General features: G+C 39.8%; 1 protein-coding gene across 9 annotated transcripts in view; it reads left to right on the top strand.

Annotated features, from left to right (window-relative positions):
• LOC129635131 (metabotropic glutamate receptor 7) overlaps positions 1–21,991 on the top strand; it is a 651,100-nt gene that overhangs the window by 449,967 nt on the left and 179,142 nt on the right. For all 9 annotated transcript variants that reach the window (XM_055557821.1, XM_055557820.1, XM_055557822.1 and 6 more), the window contains one exon: positions 558–1,493. In XM_055557821.1, coding sequence (XP_055413796.1) covers positions 558–1,493 — 936 coding nt within the window. The remainder of the gene's footprint in view (positions 1–557; positions 1,494–21,991) is intronic.

Here is a 21,991-nt window from a genome sequence, read left to right as displayed (position 1 = left end):
TATCTTCCAAAAGAACTGAAAAACACTTTTTTTAAAGCATCTAATAAAGGAAATGAATGTAGCATTTCATATAAAAGATTTTTAACTTAACTTGGGACATTTGCACTTCTTATCCAGGAGACGGCAGTAGAGAGCGTGTCAGTAATCACTGACTAATTTTAAGAATCTTCTGAGTACTTGAAAATAAAGCTCCAAAGGCTCCTTTTCAGGATATTCTTATTTTGGGGTTCTAGGTGAGAACGGGAAATTTGTACTTCTGAAAGCTACCACAGGGATTCTTATAATCAGGCATGTTCGGCACACTCTATAGTAATTAGGAGGACTTCCCTAGTGGCTCAGACGGAAAAACATCTGCCTGCAATGCGGAAGACCCGGGTTCGATCCCTGGGTCGGGAAGAATGAGGATGCTACAGTGAATGGTAGGGGTCGAATCTTGGTTGTATCTTCTACCAGCTGGGATTAGTTTACCTCGTCAGGTCTCACATGTTGCTGTAATTGCTGGTTGTTTTTTCCTCTTAACTAACCTACCTGTTTCACCTCCTTATTTCTTGCTACAGATAGAGGACATGCAGTGGGGTAAAGGAGTCCGGGAGATCCCCGCCTCTGTGTGTACGATGCCCTGCAAGCCTGGGCAAAGAAAGAAGACACAGAAGGGAACTCCTTGCTGCTGGACCTGTGAGCCCTGTGACGGCTACCAGTACCAGTTTGATGAGATGACATGCCAGCATTGCCCCTACGACCAGCGGCCCAATGAAAACCGAACTGGCTGCCAGGATATCCCCATCATCAAACTGGAGTGGCACTCGCCTTGGGCTGTCATCCCCGTCTTTCTTGCCATGTTGGGAATCATCGCCACCATATTCGTCATGGCCACTTTCATCCGCTACAATGACACTCCCATCGTTCGGGCGTCTGGGCGGGAACTGAGCTACGTTCTGTTGACGGGCATCTTTCTCTGCTACATCATCACCTTCCTGATGATAGCCAAACCCGACGTGGCGGTGTGTTCTTTCCGGAGAGTGTTCTTGGGCTTGGGTATGTGCATCAGTTACGCAGCCCTCTTGACCAAAACCAATCGGATTTATCGCATATTTGAACAGGGCAAGAAATCAGTGACAGCCCCCAGACTCATAAGCCCAACGTCACAGCTGGCTATCACTTCCAGTTTAATATCAGTTCAGCTTCTCGGCGTTTTCATATGGTTCGGTGTTGACCCACCTAATATCATCATAGACTATGATGAACATAAGACAATGAACCCCGAGCAGGCCCGGGGGGTTCTCAAGTGTGACATTACGGACCTACAGATCATCTGCTCCTTGGGATATAGCATCCTTCTCATGGTCACGTGCACTGTGTATGCCATCAAGACTCGGGGTGTCCCAGAGAACTTTAATGAAGCCAAGCCCATCGGATTCACCATGTACACGACATGTATAGTTTGGCTTGCCTTCATTCCAATTTTTTTTGGCACCGCTCAATCAGCGGAAAAGGTAAGTGAAAATGCACACCACACCACACGTTTCAAAGACGTGTTTCTTTTTGTAAATGTTGAAACCAGATTGAATGTATAGAGCGAGAGGTTTTAGAATGTAGAATGATATTCCCAAGCCTAGACAAATCCTGAATTAGTACAGATGGATGCTGCAGAAGTCTAAAACCTGCATTGAGCTGAGCTACGTTCATTCCACTGGAAACCAACCAAAGGTAAGTCTTTTCAAGTTAATTTATTAGAGTGATTCATTGTAGCAAGAGATTATCCAGCATAAAATAATCTGTCTCAACTAAGCCTTCTGTATTCATTCATTACCCACTCCCTCTTCTTTCATACCTATTTCCTCAGGATAAGAGAGGAGGGACATAGTCCATTATTCCCAAGGATGAGGGTGATCGTTGCCAGCTCTCTTTCTTCGTAGCAGCTGTGTAGGCACTCCTTGTGGATTAGGTCATGTATGTGAGCTATACAACATGTATATTTACATGGATCTCTAAATTGGTGGATATAGGAGAACTTTGATGTTGATTCTACTCTAGGCTCCTAACAGCTGGATGTATATTAATTGTCTCAAATGATGGAATTAATGTAGCTGGATTAGCTATATTCAGCCATAAAAGTTCAAAGTTTTCAAAATGATTGGGCTTTACTATATTGGTCCAAGGTATGTTTGGTATACATGCTCCCATCATATAGTTACATGTTTTATATGGGTCAGTAAGTTTAGCAGTTGTAATATGTTGAATCTTAATGCAATCAATGTGTGTCTATCTGGAGATCTGAATGTGGGCAAATCATGCAGTGCTACAGTGTTGATTCTGAACGTGATTTATATATATCTGAGTTCTGTGCTTACCCCTGTATGGTTGTGGGTATATGCAAATTGGGCAGTCCTAACAGGTTGATCTTAATGAGCTGTCTTGTCCTTTCCTCACTGACTTTGGCTCTGATTGGCTGGTACAGCTGAAACCAGAACTGGGACTAAGCCCTCACTGGCATGCTCTAGAGAGAGAGTGCAAGTGTAGCTTGATGAGAGGTCAGCACATCAGATGTGGAGCCTGATTCCATGCTACTTTGGAGAAGTCTATTAAACATTCAAGGACTTCGTGCCCTAAATGGGGAAAACAAGGACTGAAGTCGAAATGTCTACAAATTTACATATCCTTGCTTCTCAAATTAGTTGAATCTGACTGCTTACATTGTTACTTCTGTTCTCTGTATAATCATAGAAGGGATTAGTGGACTTTGGCTAGTTTTCCAACTGAAAATATGTCTTTCCCCTAAATGGTTTGATTTAGCAGCTAGAAGTTTGGGCTGTCTTTAAAATGAAAATGAAACCACATAGTATTCTAAAACCAAGGACTGTGAATGGTTCCAGATTATGATTTGAGTCATAAAAGGAAGTCCTTAGAGTAAGTTCTTCTAAAATATATGCTCAAGGAGCATAGTATGTGTCAGAAATGTGTTTCAAATTCATAACACATGTGTACTGTGAAACCAACTTGAATATCATTTCATTACTTTATCTATCCTTGGGCCAGAGGAATAGTGACATGCCAGTTGGAGTAGTGAAATGCAGTGTATGCCAGTAAGTTGATAACCATGGACATGTTCATGGGGAATGATGTGCAGCATCAAAGTCTATGGACGTGATAATTATTACCCATGCAACAGCTTAAAAACATGAAATCTTTTTCTTGGAAATTTATGCTTGAGAAATGTGAAAGGCAGGCATCATTGCAATTGTTCTATAGATGAGCCTTGTTTTAATGAATATTTGGCAATATAGGTCTCTACCATTTCATTTATTATTTCTGGTCATGACTTTGAATCTTGTCAGTTAAGATCAGGGGTATAATTTACCCATTTAAAAACTTGAGAAGTATAGCTGTGGTACATATACACAATGGAGTATTACTCAGCCATTAAAAAGAATACATTTGAATCAGTTATAATGAGGTGGATGAAACTGGAGCCTATTATACAGAGTGAAGTAAGCCAGAAAGAAAAACACCAATACAGTATACTAACGCATATATATGGAATTTAGAAAGATGGTAACAATAACCCTGTGTACGAGACAGCAAAAGAGACACTGATGTATAGAACAGTCTTATGGGCTCTGTGAGAGAGGGAGAGGGTGGGAAGATTTGGGAGAATGGCATTGAAACATGTAAAATATCATGTATGAAACGAGTGCCAGTCCAGGTTCGATGCATGATACTGCATGCGTGGGGCTGGTGCACTGGGACGACCCAGAGGGATGGAATGGGGAGGGAGGAAGGAGGAGGGTTCAGGATGGGGAACACATGTATACCTGTGGCGGATTCATTTTGATATTTGGCAAAACTAATACAGTTATGTAAAGTCTAAAAATAAAATAAAATAAAAAAAAATAATAAAAAAAAAAACTTGAGAAGTATAGACGTTTTCAGGATTTGAATTCACTGATTCTAAGTGTTCTAAAAGACATTGCATTGGGAGAACAGGATTACAGGAATAATTAAGCTGTCTTTAAGCAATGTGCTTTGTACACCAGGGTTTAGAAGGCATATATTTCTATTAGTGTATTCTCAATGGACTATGATGTTTTGCATTGTCGATTCACACAGTTAAAGGTACTCAATTGCCAAATGGAACCAGTGAATTTTGTATGAAAATGTGCATGCCTTTGTGGTAGGCATATGGCTAGAGAAGCATGAGTGATCAATTAAAAATATTTTTCTTCTGTAAATGAAACCATGAAATTTGAGTTGTGGAAGGCAGCACATTGCAAAATGCAAAAAGATATCACACTGAAGGCATTATTGCCAACCTAAAACATACAAAATCACAGTCCTTCCATTTTTGTTTAGATTTAAGAGTTGAAGTATTTCATAGAAGAATAGAAGAATTCCATTGTTATAAGACACACAAAAAAAGACAGATTAAGCAATGAGCTCAGTAATAACTGTTTACTCTTTCAGGAAATTGAATTTGTTTTGATTAACGACATCTTTGTGAAACTTCTCATCAGTTGAGTTCATTAGCACAGCATCAAGTACGAGTACGTACATTAGCACAATATGAGAAGTATTGTCTTGCAAAACATCAGCCCTCATGAATTTGATTTTTGCTTTTGTTAAGGAGGGCACAGAATATGATCATTGTCTTCTCTTATCCTTGCTAACCTTGTGACTTCTAGAATGAGGATCTTGTGACGTGGCCAGGGATGGAAGAGGGAAACTCTAGCCATAAAATAACGTTTCCTTATCTAAGGATTAAATTTATGTGACTGAAATGATTCAAGGAAACACTGTAAATGGTAGAACAATAGCACAGCAAGAGCTAGCTTGTCTAGAGAAGTGCTCTGATATCCTGTTGTTGCACACTGGTACAATCTGTGAGAGCAGTCTCACAGATTCATGGAAAACAGGCTTGGCTTGTGGGCATATCTTTACAAAAACTTGTGTGTGCACCCAGGGAAGGAGAATACAGGTTACCCTGCCCAAATCTGGGAAACCCTATAGATGGTGTGTTTATCTGGGGTTTTTAGCCAGTTGTCTGGAGAACTTTCTAGGTAAGCCAATATTTCGTTTCTTACACATGGTCAAGAAGACAAGTTTTGTACCCATTGGCTCTACAAAGGCAATAAGAGAGTCCCTTGGATTGCAAGGAGATCCAGTCAGTCCATCCTAAAGGAAATAAGTCCTGGGTGTTCATTGGAAGGACTGATGTTGAAGCTGAAACTCCAATAGTTTGGCCACCTGATGCGAAGAACTGACTCATTTGAAAAGACCCTGATGCTGGGAAAGATTGAGGGCAGGAGGAGAAGAGGACGACAGAGGATGAGATGGCTGAATGGCATCACCGACTCAATGGACATGGGTTTGGGTGAGCTCCGGTGATAGAGAGGGAGGCCTGGCATGCTGCGCTTCATGGGGTTGCAAAGAGTCAGACACGACTGAGCGACTGAACTGAACTAAACAAAAGACACTTTCTAAATATGTCCTGATTTCTAATTTAAGCACCTTTGGGAATAAATTAATTATCATGCCAAAGAAATGGGGGTTCCATCAAAGAACCAAAAGGTCAGAAAGATACTATCCATGGTCAGAGACAAAGTATAGAGTCAGAAGGTCTGAGTAAAGCATCAACGTCATAGTTTGGACTGGAGCTCTTAAAAGCTACGCCCAAGGCACTGGCTCTGAACCAGAGATAACAAGAGAGCAGGCAGAGAGGTGTGTTCCCCAGGAGTATTTCCTGAAGGACTGGGACTACACAACAGACCTTCTGATCTTTCATTGATAGCAGATAACACCCCAGAATCTGAACACAAAGCAAGACCAGCCCAGGATCAGAAATATTAGGCAGGGAGGTAATCATCCCCTAATCTATGCCCAAGGCAGACATCACTAATCAATCATGGCACGCTTCCCCTGAAACCCTGGAGTGGTCTTAAAATCCTTATCGTTACAGTGTTTAGGCAGCCACTACCAATGCATCTGAACTGGAAGGAACTTGACATCCATGTGCTATTTCTGACTTAGTGTTGGGTTCCAACGAATGACTGCTGATACCTCTTCCCATCGAGCTGTTTGTTGTTACTGTGCTAAAGACATTGAACAGTTTTCATTAAGATTAATCTGATTAAAGGCAAAGAATAGTCAGGGAAATGGGATGTGCTTTAATTAGTCTTCCTTTTGTCTCTGATCATACATCTCTTTTTTTTTAATTGCCTAGTGCCGTGCAGGAAGGAAAAGACCTAGTTCTCTTGGAAAGTAATATATCACTTTATGCTTCAACGCTATTTGAATTGATTAAAAACTTCTCCTGGTCTTTAAGCAATTTAAAGAACTATTATGAAATACCTAGTATGTCCCTAGTGCTCTGTGAAGGTCTCTGATGCAGATGTAAAGACGACACCATCCTTGTAGGATGGGAACGGGAAGCTAGTGGTCCACACAGGCCTCTAAAACACATCACCTAGTGTAGGATAAACTATAGTTATCACACAAAAAGTACAAGATGGACACAGAGAAAGGGACCTCCAGTTACATGTCAGGAAAAATGCAATCAAGAACCAGAAGTTAACAAGCAGAGGAAATGCTAAGACAATCCAGTAAGAAATTATATCCAGTGTGAATAAATAAAAGGAAGCTGCTTTCAACATATGGTCTGTGGAGTGAGGAATTAAGACTGCATTTAGGATATTTTGACTTTGCAAATCTGAGAGGGTGTAATAATAAAATTTAATTAAAACCTCATCATATGGGCAAAGTTTGATGCGATGTGAATCCCATGTTTCCTTCTCATATCAAGCTTTTGGCAAGAATCACATCTTTTGGGTGGGCCAAGTGAATTTTAAATACTATAGCATGTAAACTGAAACCCCCAGTGTTCTTTCTTAGGATGAAATACTCCCTTATGCATATGTTGAGTTAGGCATGGTCTTCCCTGTGATGTGGGGCTTCCCCGGTGGCTCAGATGGTAAAGAATCTGCCTGCAATATAAGAGACCTGCATTCGATCCCTGACTTTGGAAAATCCCCTGAAGAAGGGAATAGCAACCCACTCCAGTATTCTTGCCTGGAGAATTCCATGGACAGAGGAGCCTGGTGGGCTACAGTCCATTGCGTTGCAAAGAGTCAGACATGAATGACTGAGTGACTAACACTTGTTCCCTGTGATGCAACCACCACCTTCTTCTCCAGTTTGGGGGGCCTAAACTCTGAAACAGAGATAATGATGAAGTGGAAGATTCACAAATCCAAACTGTGAAGGGCCGTGTTTGGACCTTGTCCTTAAAGCTATGGAGATCCATCAAAAGTTTCCAAGTGTGGGAGGAATGTGAGCATAGGATATCTTGGAAAGTAAATCCCAGCAATAGTACTGGAGGATGAACCAAGGTGAGGCGACTAGGTGACTAGGTAAGTAGCTATTGTCATGCATGGATAAAAAGATGGCATTGCCTTGAAGGAAGCCTGAAGGACTAGAAAAGATAGAGCAGGTCTAAAAGCTGTTTTGAATAGTTTGAACATTAAAAGAATATGTAAATAGGCTTTATTTTATCTTTCTTTTTGTGTTATTCTGCTTTATTGCTGAAATAAGAGATATGGACTTTTTTGTGTATGTAGGTTTTTGCAAATAACATTGCCCACTTTTAATCTTTTCAAATAGCAACTAAGTGAGGAAACAAAGGGCTCTTACCATCCAGCCCTCTAGAGACAATCATTGTCAACAGCCTAATGGCTCTACCTCTAGATGTATGAGTACACTCCCCCGCCCACACACACACATTTTAAAATAAAAGTTATTATTTTCCCTTCTGAAATGCTCACTAAGACCTTCACCTCACATCCAAACACAGTGGAGGGAACTATCCTAGGGAACAGACAATGCTGAGGCCCTCTCTTCGTCCACCCACACTGTGATGGGCATGGATACTCATGGTCGAGATGTTACTTCTGCCCTTTAGTCTTGTCCATTCAAATCTTTATCAAAAGCTTGTGAAACCATCTCTTCTCTGCTTCCTACTGTGACCTTGGTGGTAGCTGAGCTTCTCTCCTAACAGTCCTCTGAAGCCAGCTGTTTGCACATCTGATAGTACCAACAGCATGGGATAGGACAGTCCTCTTGTCTCCCTTCATGATGCATCAGCTAAATTCAAGAGCAGAAAGGTAGGACACTCGGTGCCTTCACCATCTTCGTCCTTTCCTTTAGCCAGAAAAGGTCATTTGACAGGTAAAACCCAAGAGCCTGTGTAAAACTGAACTGAGCTAGAACTAATAAAGAAATAACTTAGTACATTAAAACAAAGGCCCCAATTGTTGAAGGTTTGAACACAGCGTCCAAACCTTGTTTTACTCAAGAAAAACATTTCTGCTGAAAAGATGACTCAGCAAGAGTCTTGAATCTGCTCCTCCCCATAGTATGCTCCCTAGAGCCTAGTTTCCCCATTAGAAGTCTTTCATTTTGAGACCTCAGCCACTGAAACACTTGGTAACAGAGACCAAGGCCTCATCTTTATAACTAGGATCAAGAGAATCAGACAAATCTCTGTTCTTAGGCAAATCTAAAAATGTCACAGACCACTTACCATTTTTACAAACAACTCTTCTCAAAGCAACTCTTCCAACTCTTTTTTGTTGGAAATCTCAACGAAGCATGGTCTACTCATGAACAGTCAGAGCATTGCCAAATCCAGCCTTGGGGGCCTGAGGTCCCCGTACCGTAGATCATACTACTGGTCCCATTAGGGTTTCTTTCAATTCCCAGTTGCCCTCTGATCCTGAAAGACCGTTCCTCCCTACTCAATCCTCCTGTGGGTCTCTGAATCTAATCATCACACATCTGGAGGTGTGTCATTTAACCTTTCTGGTCCTAGGGTTTATCATCTGCACAATGGGTATAATTATTTCTGCTCCGAGGTTTGTTTAAGACCAAATGAGCAAAACATTCAAAAGGCTGAAGAGACCAGATACTAGTGAGGCTGTGGGGCAGGAACTCTCATACTCTGCTGGTGGGAGTGTCAACAATAGGATAATCACTTTGGGAAACAGTTTGGCGGGTTCTTAAAATGGAAAGCATGCACCAACCATACTCCTAGCCATTTCTCCTGTTTTCACCCATGAGGCATGAATGAATAAGTATACAAAGATGTTCAAGTGAATGGTTTTGTAAATTTATTTTTTATTGTTCAAAATTGAAGACAATTCAAGTAAACATCAGGAGGTGAATTGATAAGCAAATTACTCTCTATCCATAAGATAGAATACTACTCTTCAGTAAAAAGCATTGGGCAGTTGATACATCCAGCACCATGTACAAATCTGAAATAATTATGCCAAGTGAAAGAAGGCAGACTAAAAAAAGAATACATATTCATGATTCCATTTATATCAACTTCTTTTTAATATACAAATGAATCTATAGTAATAACAGATCAGTTGTGGGCTGGGGGTGAGGATGGTACTGAAGAATTACCAGAAGCACGAGGAAACTTGAAGGGTGATGTATGTGTTCATCTCTTGATTATGCTGATGGTTTAGTGTGTGTGTGTGAAAGTTCATAAAATTGCATCCTTAAAATGTGTGCAGTTTATTATGCAACAGTTCATTGTTAACTGGCTCAGTCATGTCCGACTCTTTGCAGCCCTGTGGATTGCAGTACTCCAGGCTTCCCTGTTCTTCACCAACGCCTGCAGCTTGCTCAAACTCATGTCCATTTAGTCAGTGATGCCTTCCAACCATCTCATCCTCTGTTCTCCCCTTCTCCTTCCACCTTCAATCTTTCCCAGCATCAGGGTCTTTTCCAATGAGTCAGTTCTTTGCATCAGGTGGCCCAAGTATTGGAGCTTCAGCTTCAGCTTCAGCTTCAGCATCAGTCCTTCCAGTGGATATTCAGGACTGATTTCCTATAGGAATGACTGGTTTGATCTCCTTGCTGTCCTTATATATCAATAAAGCCTTTAAAAATGCTTTGCACAGAAACCCTTTTCTGCCTCTCCTTTTCCTTCTTTATCTCCAAATGTAATAGTTGTTTTTTCTTTTTTTATTATTTTAATATAAATTTATTTATTTTAATTGGAGGCTAATTACTTTACAATATTGTAGTGGTTTTTGCCATACATCAACATGAATCCGCTATGGGTGTACATGTGTTCCCCATCCTGAATCCCCCTCCCACCTCCCTCCCCATCCCATCCCTCTGGCTCATCCCAGTGCATCAGCCCTGAGCATCCTGAATCATGCATCGAACCTGGACTGGCGATTCGTCTCACATATGATAATATACATGTTTCAATGCCATTCTCCCAAATCATCCCAGCCTCGCCCTCTCCCACAGAGTCCAAAAAACTATTCTATACATCTGTGTCTCTTTTGCTGTCTCACATACAGGGTTATCATTACCATCTTTCTAAATTCCATATATATGTGTTATTATACTGTATTGGTATTTTTCTTTCTGGCCTACTTCACTCTGTATAATAGGCCAGTTTCATCCACCTCATTAGAACTGATTCAAATGTATTCTTTTTAATGGCTGAGTAATACTCCATTGTGTATATGTACCACTGCTTTCTTATCCATTCATCTGCTGATGGACATCTAGGTTGCTTCCATGTCCTGGCTATTATAAACAGTGTTGTGATGAACATTGGGGTACATGTGTCTCGTTCAATTCTGGTTTCCTCTGTGTGTATGCCCAGCTGTGAGATTGCTGGGTCATATGGCAGTTCTATTTCCAGTTTTTTAAGGAATCTCCACACTGTTCTCCATAGTGGCTGTACTAGTTTGCATTCCCACCAACAGTGTAAGAGGGTTCCCTTTTCTCCACACCCCCTCCAGCATTTATTGCTTGTAGACTTTTGGATTGCAGCCATTCTGACTGGCATGAAATGGTACCTCATGGTGGTTTTGATTTGCATTTCTCTGATAATGAGTGATGTTGAGCATCTTTTCATGTGTTTGTTAGCCATCTGTATGTCTTCTTTGGAGAAATGTCTGTTTAGTTCTTTGGCCCATTTTTTGATTGGGTCATTTATTTTTCAGGAATTGAGCTGTAGGAGTTGCTTGTATATTCTCGAGATTAGTTGTTTGTCAGTTGCTTCATTTGCTATTATTTTCTCCCATTCTGAAGGCTGTCTTTTCACCTTTCTTAGAGTTTCCTTTGTTGTGCAGAAGATTTTAATGTTAATTAGGTCCCATTTGTTTATTTTTGCTTTTATTTCCAATATTCTGGGAGGTGGGTCATAGAGGATCCTGCTATGATTTATGTCGGAGAGTGTTTTGCCTATGTTCTCCTCTAGGAGTTTTATAGTTTCTGGTCTTACGTTTAGATCTTTAATCCATTCTCAGTTTATTTTTGTGTATGGTGTTAGAAAGTGTTCTGGTTTCATTCTTTTACAAGTGGTTGACCAGTTTTCCCAGTACCACTTGTTAAAGAGATTGTCTTTTCTCCATTGTATATTCTTGCCTCCTTTGTCAAAGATAAGGTGTCCATAGGTGCGTGGGTTTATCTCCGGGCTTTCTATTTTGTTCCATTGATCTATATTTCTGTCTTTGTGCCAGGACCATACTGTCTTGATGACTGTGGCTTTGTAGTAGAGCCTAAAGTCAGGCAGTTTGATTCCTCCAGTTCCATTCTTCTCTCTCAAGATTGCTTTGGCTATTCGAGGTTTTTTGTATTTCCATACTAATTGTGCAATTATTTGCTCTAGCTCTATGACAAATGCCCTTGGTAGCTTGATAGGGATTGCATTGAATCTATAGATTGCTTTGGGTAGTATACTCGTTTTCACTGTATTTATTCTTCCGATCCATGAACGTGGTATATTTCTTCATCTATTAGTGTCCTCTTTGATTTCTTTCACCAGTGTTTTATAATTTTCTATATATAGGTCTTTTGTTTCTTTAGGTAGATATATTCCTAAGTATTTTATTTTTTTCATTGCAGTGGTGAATGGAATTGTTTCCTTAATTTCTCTTTCTATTTTCTCATTATTAGTGTATAGGAATGCCAGGGATTTCTGTGTGTTGATTTTATATCCTGCAAGTTTACTATATTCATTGATTAGCTCTAGTAAATTTTCTGGTGGAGTCTTTAGGGTTTTCTATGTAGAGGATCATGTCATCTGCAAAAAGTGAGAGTTTTACTTTTTCTTTTCCAATTTGGATTCCTTTTATTTCTTTTTCTGCTCTGATTGCTGTGGCCAAAACTTCCAAAACTATGTTGAATAGTAGTGGTGAGAGTGGGCACCCTTGTCTTGTTCCTGACTTTAGGGGAAATGCTTTCAATTTTTTACCATTGAGGATAATGTTTGCTGTGGGTTTGTCATATATAGCTTTTATTATGTTGAGGTATGTTTCTTCTATTCCTACTTTCTAGAGGGTTTTTATTATAAATGGATGTTGAATTTTGTCAAAGGCTTTCTCTGCATCTATTGAGATAATCATATGGCTTTTATTTTTCAATTTGTTAATGTGCTGTATTACATTGATTGATTTGCGGATATTGAAGAATCCTTGCATCCCTGGGATAAAGCCTACTTGGTTGTGATGTATGATCTTTTTAATGTGTTGCTGGATTCTGTTTGCTAGAATTTTGTTAAGGATTTTTGCATCTATGTTCATCAGTGATATTGGCCTGTAGACCTATTGGCCTTTTTTCCCAGTGCCAACACTAGAAATTGCATTGGAAATAAAACTAGAATTATATAAATAAGAGTATAGAGAGCACTTTAACACTCTATGATAAGTACTCAATAAAGAACAACTGTGTCCTCCCATGCTTGGCTCCCCGTAGCAAAAATTTCTGTTTAAGTCAAGGCAGGAGGGTGAACCTAGGTAAAATAGTCATGTATTTGGGGAAACTGTAAGTAGAGGCCGTTGTGTGGATTAGAGGGAAATCAAGAATTAACTCAGGAGAGGTGGGTAGAGCTGAAATCTTAAAGGATCCTATATGCTTGACCTTGTTTTCTAGGGAAGAGGGAGGTGTGCTTCAGTGATTTTTAGGACAGAGCTGTGACCTTGTTGGATTTATATTTTAGAGCGATTACTCATGGCTTGTGAGTAGTAGTTTGCATGATAGTTGTAATATGGTGATTTATAAAATGAAATACATATTTGATCTTCTTTCCATTTATGGCACTTGCCTTGTGCCACACTCAGTCACTTTAGTTGTGTCTGACTCTTTGCAACCCCATGGACTGTAGCCTGCCATGCTCTGCTGTCCATGAAATTTTCCAGGCAAAAATACTGAAGTGGGTTGCAATTCCCTTCTCCAGGGGATCTTCCTGATGTAGGGATCAAACCCGGGCTTTCTCCATTGCAGACGTATTCTTTACCAACTGAGCCACCAGGGAAGCCTAATGGTAGCTGATACATATTTCGGGCATTAGTAAGAGTTTATTTTGAAGAGTATCTACATACTAGAAATACTGTCTGCATGTTGCCACTACTCTGTTTTCTTCTGAAGATAATGGTTCTATGGGTTTTGAACAGATTCAGTAAGCAGTGGTTCCTAATGAATAAAGCTTTCCTCAGCTGATTGGCCCTGTGTCTTGAGAATCAGGGTGGAGTTACACACCCTCTGATTGTGCAGCTTATTATCCTATGCCTTTGGTTGCCCCCTCCCCCAGCTCAGCTCTGCACTTGAGTCTCTAGGTCTGACTGGGTTTGGACATAAAACCATTGGGAAGTCAGTGCATCAAGAAGCAAATAGTCTCAAATGACATACCACTTATAGACTTCAAAGAAGCTCATGTGGAATTTCTCACCTCTGATTGAACAAAAGTCACATTTCACCATTTGAGTCTCAGGCAGATACAGGTATTAGAGAAGGGAGGGGGGCCGCAAATAGTCAAAGAAAATTTGGGGGCAAGGCTGAGAGTATGCTGTGGCAAGGAATTTAAAGGACAAGTACGTGCCTCTCAATTAGCAGTCCCGTGAGGTTTTCAAAAGTCTAAATACACAGGCATAGAGAACAGATCTGGGGTCGTTGTGGGGGAAGGGGAGTGGGGGATGACTTGGGAGATAAGAAATGGCATATATACACTACCATGTGTAAAACAGATAGCTAGTGGGAAACTGCTGTATAGCACAGGGAGCTCAGTTCTCTGTGGTGACCTCGAAGGGTGGGAGGAGGAGGTGGGAGGGAGGTCCATGAGGGAGGGGATGTATGTATAGCTGATTCATTTCATTGTATAGCGGCAACTTACACAAAACTTAAACTTTACCCATTATAAAGCAATTGTACTCCAATAGGGGAAAAAAGAAAAAAAAAAAAAAAGCCTTTTTATATGTGAAGGAAGAACCTCAGACACAATGGGTCATCAGTAAAAATCATTTGGTGGACAGTTGAATAATGAAACATAAAATCCTATCTTCTTTTCTGTATTCATTCTTCACTGTGAATGTAGACACAGTCATCTAACTTTTCTGATTTCTCTCTTGCAAGAAGCTAAAAACTGTTTCCAAAGAGGCTTGATTTATATATAAGGAGTCAGTTTTTCACACCTGGGAGATTCTGGCTAACAGACTCAAAGCCCCAAATCAGTTTGTGGTGATTGGGTTTTCACCTCCAAGATCGGATATGTAGGCTAGCTAAATCTACCTTCCAGTTCTATCAATTCTGTTGGGTTTCTCCAGCAACCTTCCCAGTGCCGCGTCAAAGTGACTAGATTGGAGTACCATGGCCAGACTGCTCTGTAGATGTGGTGAGGGCTGCTGCCGGTGCTGACCCTCATGCCAGATGAATGAGTTGCTTAGTTTTAACCCAGCAATCACATAATTATCTCCTTGTTTAACATTCTAGATCTTGAGATTTAGAAGTATGTTGTGCAATTTTTTTCTATTTTAAGCAATTTAACTAGAGGCAAGGAACCACCCACATGTTTCGAGTAGAAAAATATTAAAAATTTAATTTAGGAGTAGAGATTAGTGTATAGGACTTTGGTATTTTCGTATGTTTTGAAATTGAGACATTACTCAGTTATATTGTAGTGGGACATGGGCTCAAAATCTTCAGATTTTCCATTAGTGAAAATAGGGCACAAGAGCTTATGAAGAAGAAGGGCAGGAATTGAACTGGACACTCTAGGAATACCCATGTAAGAGGAGGAGTCGTCACCATCTAATTTCAGGATTATGAGCTGTGCAGAAGATTTGTAAGAAAGCTCGTTCAATTTTCAATCCTAATAAAAAAGCATTGGGGAATGGAAGGGACTATAATTTTGTCATAGAAATCCAGTTTCACACTACAAAAATAAAATGTAAGAAAATGATTTTTTAATGGTGATGCTAGCAATCGGTCTGCCTGATACAGAAGCATCGGTATCTGTAACAGGTCCTCAGGTACCTAAAATTGAAAATTGTGTCTCTAATGTGTCTGTGCATTCCATTCAGCTATATGTTCCAGTTGAATGCTTGGCTTATAGCCAACAGTCAGTTTTTGGATGCAATGCCTCCCACTGCACAGGTCTGAAAAAAACAGTTTAATAGATGTACTGAAACCAGAAAATACGAAAGTTGTTGTTTTGGGTTTTTTTTTTTTTTTCCCCCCAAGAGTGGCACCATTTTTTTTTTCCCTCCATGCCTACTACTTCTGAGCTAGATATTGTAGGAGAGAGAACTTTAAAGTGGTTTCCTTTTCTTTTACAATGTCCCTTGTTACTTAACAATTAATTTAAGTGCCTATAACATGAAAGGCCCAGAGACCTCAACAACTGAGGATCATATACCTCCTTTAAATATATATATATATATATATATATATATTCAGTGGCTTCTCATCGATAATAATAATAATAATAATTACAGTAATTATCATTACTGCCTCCCTACCACTATCAGAATTAGAATAGTATTTAAGCACTTCCTTAGAGCCTATGAGACTTAAATCAAGGGCCATAAACTATGGCCCATGAGCCAAATCCAACCAGCTGCTTGTTTTTATAAATAAAGTTTTATTGGAACACAACCGTGTTCATTAATTTACATATTCCCTATGACTGCTTTCATACTGCAAGGGCAGACTTGAGTAGATGCGGCAGAGTTAGCATGTCTGCAAAGCCAAAAATCTTTGTAATCTGATTTATTAACCAAAACATTTTGTGTCTCTGACTTAGATAATCTCGTGCCTTCGTATTTCTCTGATCCTTGTGTCCTACGCGTTTCATGCTCATTGACTTTTTCTTTTTTCGATTGGAGGGTAATTGCTTTACAATGTTGTGTTGCTTTCTGCTGTCCAACAATGTGAATCAGCCATAATTATGTATATGTATCGCCTCCCTCATAAGCCTCCCTCTGCCCTCCAACCCTACCCCTCTAGGTCATCACAGAACACCAGGCTGGGCTCCCTGTGCTATACAGCTGCTTTCCACTAGCTAGTTATTTTACTCACGATACTGTACATATGCCAATGCTACTCTCTTGATTCATTCTGCCCCCTCCTTTCCCCTCTGTGTCCACATGTCTGTTTTCTATGTCTGCATCTCCATTCCTTCCCTGTAAACAGGTTCATCAGTATTATTTTTCTAGATTCCATATATATGTGTGTCAATATACAATACTTGTTTTTCTCTTTCTGACTTACTTCACTCTGTATAACAGGCTCTAGGTTCATCCACCTCACTACAACTGATTCAAATCTGTTCCTTTTTACAGCTCAGTAATACACTATTGTATATGTGTACCACTTTTCTTTATCCATTCGTCTGTCATTGGACATCTAGGCTGCTTCCATGTCTTGGCAGTTGTAAATAGTGCTGCCAAGCACTATTTGAGGTACACATGTCTTTTAGAATCATGGTTTCCTCAGCTTATATGCCCAGTAGTAGGATTCCTGGGTCATATGGTAGTTTTACTCCTAGGTTTTTTTTTTTTTTAAAGGAATACCCGTAGTGGTTTCCAATCCCTTTGGTCTTGCTGATATTATTTCTTCTCCTCAACATTCTGAGACCATTTCCTTCCCAGGACCTTTGCTCAGGTGTTCCCTCTGTCTCAGATGCTGTCACCGGGACCTTCTCACGCTGCCTTTTTAATCACTCATCTCTCAGTTTATAGACATATCAGAGGGGTCTTTCAACTCTCCTCCATCCAAGTTCAAGTCCTCTCTATCCCAGATATATTCTGTTTCTTCCTGGCACTCATCACTACCTGCTGTCGGTTATTGTTTTGTTTATGTGTTTTTCACCCAAATGCTTGGTTTGTCCAGTTTTTCTCTGAATCCCTGGGACCCCAGGCAGTGACTAGCCCTAGTAAGCAATCAGTGAATCTCTGTGTGTTGAATGAATGAATAACCAATCAAAGGAATGAATCTCTTTTGAAGAAAGATATAGTCCTGACCTCAGTAAACTGTTTTAAAGTAGGGAAAGTCATGTAAACTAATGTCTGTGAGAAGTGCCAAAATATAAAACCATAGGAAAGTTGGTTTATAGATAGAAATGAGAGAAATCAGCCTCACTGAAGGAATATATGCATGAAGACAAAGCAAATCTTCAAAGATGACCAGGCATTGTTGGACAGAGAAAGGCTTTCTAAGCTGAAGAAATTTTCCATGTACAGATTTTTATGTGCTTGGTAACATTCATCCAAAGGTATTTCTTTATTTTTTTTCTCCCCCAGCAATTATAAATGGATTGTTTTCTTAATGTCTGTTTCTGACAGTTTGATGGTGGTGTATAGAAACACAACCAATTTTTTCTATATTGATTTTGTATCTTGTAACTTCACTAAATTAGCTTATTCTAATAGTTTTTATGTTGAAGTCTTTAGAATTTTCTATAATATAATGTCATCTGCATATAGACACAGTTACTTCTTCGTTTCCAAATTGAATGCCTTTTATTCATTGGCCTAAGTGCTTGGCAAATCTTTCCATACTGTGTTGGATAACAGTGTGGTGAGTGGACATCCTTGTCTTGTTTCTGATCTTAGAGGAAAAACTTTTAGCTTTTTCTCTGTTAGTTGTGGACTTGTCACTGTGGCCTTTGTTACGTTGAGAGATGTTTTTTCTCACCTAGTTTGGTGAGAGTTTTTATCATAAGTGGATGTCAAATATGGTTTGTCACATACTTTTACCAACACCTATTGAGATAATAATACAATATTTATTTTTCATTTTGTCTCTGTGGTATATATCACATTGATTGATTTCTGCATCTGAGTTAATCATGGTATGTGATCCTTTTCACATACTGTTGAATATAGGTTGCTAAAATTTTGTTGAAAATGTTTGCACTTAGGTTCATCAGGGATGTCGGCCTACAATTTCTTTACTTGTTGTGTCCTTGTCTGGCTTTTGCATCAGAGTAATGCTGGCCTTGTAAAATGAGCTTGGAAGTGTTTACTCTTTCAGTTTTTTTGAGGAGTTTGAAAAGGATTTGTATTACTTCTTCTTTAAATGTTAGGTAGAATTCAGCAATGAAGTCATATGGACCTGAAATTTTCTTTGTTGTGATGTTTCTGATTATTGATGTCATATCCTTACCAGTAATCTATCCTTTAAGGTTTTGTATTTCTTCCTGATTTGTTGTTGGTAGGTTGTATGTTTGTAGGCATTTTCCATTTTTTCCAGGCTGTCTAATTTATTGGTATGTACTTGTTCATAGTAGTCTCTTATGATCCTTACCCTGGTTTAATTACTTAACCATTTTGTGTATCAACTCCTTTATTTATAAAATGAGAATGTCAATAATATTTATATTAAAAGATTATCAGGAGGATTGAATTGGTTAACTCATTTTATATGTGTATTTTGTTGTTCAGTCTCTAAGTCATCTTTGACTCTTTGCAATCCCATGGACTTCACCACATGAGGTTTCGCTGTTCTTCTCTATCTTCTGGAGTTTGCTCAAACTCATGTCTGTCATGTCGATGATGCCATCCAACCATCTCATCTTCTATTGCCCCCTTCTCTTCCTGCCCTCAATCTTTCCCAGCATCAGGGTCTTTTCCAATGAGTCAGATCTTCACATCAGGTGGCCAAAGTATTAGAGCTTCATATATGTATGTGTATGTCATATATGCATTCCATATATATGGGATATATATATATATATATATGTGTGTGTGTGTATGTATGTGTATATATATATATATATATATATATATACACACACACATACAATACACACACATACACACACCAGATATGGTTGTATATGGTGAGGAAATAGCAGGAAGCAGAAGAGATTAATTTATCAGTCTACATTCCAATGCATGGAAGAAAGACTTTGAATAAATATAAGAAACATGTAGAGAATGTCAGACTTTGGCAGGTAATATGGAACAAAGTAAAGGGGAAAGTAAGTGCCAGAATCAGGGGAGGGGCAGTATTTGAGATTTTACATAGGTACTCAAAATCAACCCCAAATACTCTTTAGAAAGACTGATACTGAAGCTGAAGCTCCAGTATTTTGGTCACCTGATGGGAACAGCTAATTCACTGGAAAAGTCCCTAATGCTGGGAAAGATTGAGGGTAGAAGGAGAAGAGGGCATCAGGGAATGAGATGGTTGGATGGCATCACAGATGCAATGGACATGAACTTGAGCAAATTCTGGGAGATGGTGAGGGACAGGGAAGCCAGGTGTACTGCAGTCCATAGGGTCACAAAGAGTTGGACATAACTGGGTGACTGGACAACAACAACTCAAAGAAGGCCTTACCAGGAAGATGAACTGGGAGCAGGAAGCAATCTATGAGATCTGGGAGAAGAACATTCCAGGTTGAGGGAGGAACATTGCACAGACCTGAGGCAGAAGGAGGTCAGGAATGTTTGAGAGAACAGGGAGGACAGTAGCTGTAAGGAGGTGAATAGTAGGAGACGTGCACAGAAGGACTGAGAACACAGCACTGACTCCTGTGGGAATCAGGTTGCAAAACAATGGGAAAATCTTAGAGGGTCTTGTATGAGAGCAAATTCATTTCACTTAGATTTTTAAAGGATCAGTCTGACATCCATTTTATTTTCTGTGAAATGCAGTCATGGCCTGGTACATATTAAGTAGATTAAATGCTCCATCAATTCATTTCAGTCACCCAGTCGTGTCCGACTCTTTGTGACCCCATGGACTCCATGCTTCCCTGTCTTTACCAACTCCTGGAGCTTGCTCAAACTCATATCCATCGAGTCGCTGATGCCATCCACCCATCTCATCCTCTGTCATCCCCTTCTCCTCCTGCCTTCAATCTTTCCCAGTATCAGGATCTTTTCCAGTGAGTCAGTTCTGTGCATCAGGTGGCCAAAGTGTTGGAGTTTCAGCTTCAGCATCAATCCTTCCAATTAATATTCAGAAAGATTTCCATTAGGATGGACTGGATGGATCTCCTTGCAGTCCAAGGGACTCTCAAGAGTCTTCTCCAATACCACAGTTCAGAAGCATCAATTCTTCAATGCTCAGCTTTCTTTATAATCCAAGTCTCACATCCATACATGACTACTGGAAAAACCATAGCTTTGACTAGATGGACTTTTTTGGCAAAGTAATGTCTCTGCTTTTTAATATGCTGTCTAGGTTGGCCATAACTTTTCTTCCAAAGAGCAAGCGTCTTTTAATTTCATGGCTGCAGTCACCATCTGCAGTGATTTTGGAGCCCAAAAGAATGAAGTCTGTCACTGTTTCCACTATTTCCCCATCTATTTGCCATGAAGTGATGGGACTGGATGCCATTATCTTAGTTTTCTGAATGTTGAGTTTTAAGCCAGCTTTTTCACTCTCCTCTTTCAGAAACTTTCATCAAGAGGCTCTTTAGTTCTTATTTGCTTTCTTCCATAAGCATGGTGTCATCTGCATATCTGAGGTAATTGATATTTCTCCCTGAAATCTTGATTCCAGCTTGTGCTTCATCCATCCCAGCATTTCTCATGATGTATTTTGCATATAAGTTAAATATACAACTTTTACATACTCCTTTCCCAATTTGGAACCAGTTTGTTGTTCCATATCCAGTTCTAACTGTTGCTTCTTGACCTACATACAGATTTCTCAGGAGGCAGGTAAGGTGGTCTGGTATTCCATCTCTTTAAGAATTTTCCAGTTTGTTGTGATCCACACAGTCAAAGGCTTTGGCATAGTTCATAAAGCAGTACTAGATGTTTTGCTGGAACTTTCTTGCTTTTTCAGTGATCCAGCTGATGTTGGCAATTTGATCTCTTATCCATCTGCCTTTTCTAAATCCAGCTTGAACATCTGGAAGTTCTCAGATCACACACTGTTGAAGCCTGGCTTGGAGAATTTTGAGCATTACTTTGCTAGCGTGTGAGATGAGTACAATTGTGCAATAGTTTGAGCATTCTTTGGCATTGCCTTTCCTTGGGATTGGAATGAAAACTGACCTTTTCCAGTCCTGTGGCCACTGCTGAGTTTTCAAATTTGCTGGCCTATTGAGTGCAACACTTTCACAGCATCATCTTTTAGTATTTGAAATAGCTCAGCTGGAATTCCATCACCTCCACTAGCTTTGTTCATAGTGATGCTTTCTAAGACCCACTTGACTTCACATTCCAGGATGTCTGGCTCTAGGTGAGTGATCACACCATCGTGCTTATCTGGGTCATAAAGATCTTTTTTTATAGTTCTTCTGTGTATTCTTGCTACCTCTTCTTAATATGCCCCATAAAATTTAGATATTTTTGTTTGAAGAATTAGAATCAGCAGCAGCAGCAGCAGCGTCTAGCTTGAATACATTTTCTAAAATTTACCAAGAGCCACACACACACACACACACACACATATACATACACATATACATTTTTATTTTTTAATAAGAAAACCTTCATCTTCCCTCATTCCCTTACACACCTATACTCACACCGTGGTCCCACCATGGTGGGTGAAAAGCAAATGTGGGTGGGAAACACAAGACACCGAATTCTTGCACCAGCCCTGCCCAGTAACTCAGCCTAGAAGCAGTTAAACCCAAATGAAGCTGGGCAGACTGGTGACTTCATTCCTAGGACCAGGCACTGGGGCTCCTACGTGTAATCATGCAGTAATTTGAATACAGTGTAAC

This window comes from Bubalus kerabau, chromosome 20 (genome assembly GCF_029407905.1).
Source record: "Bubalus kerabau isolate K-KA32 ecotype Philippines breed swamp buffalo chromosome 20, PCC_UOA_SB_1v2, whole genome shotgun sequence".
In the NCBI taxonomy this organism is placed as follows: Eukaryota; Metazoa; Chordata; class Mammalia; order Artiodactyla; family Bovidae; genus Bubalus; species Bubalus kerabau.
This window is presented reverse-complemented; position numbering and strand designations above follow the sequence as displayed.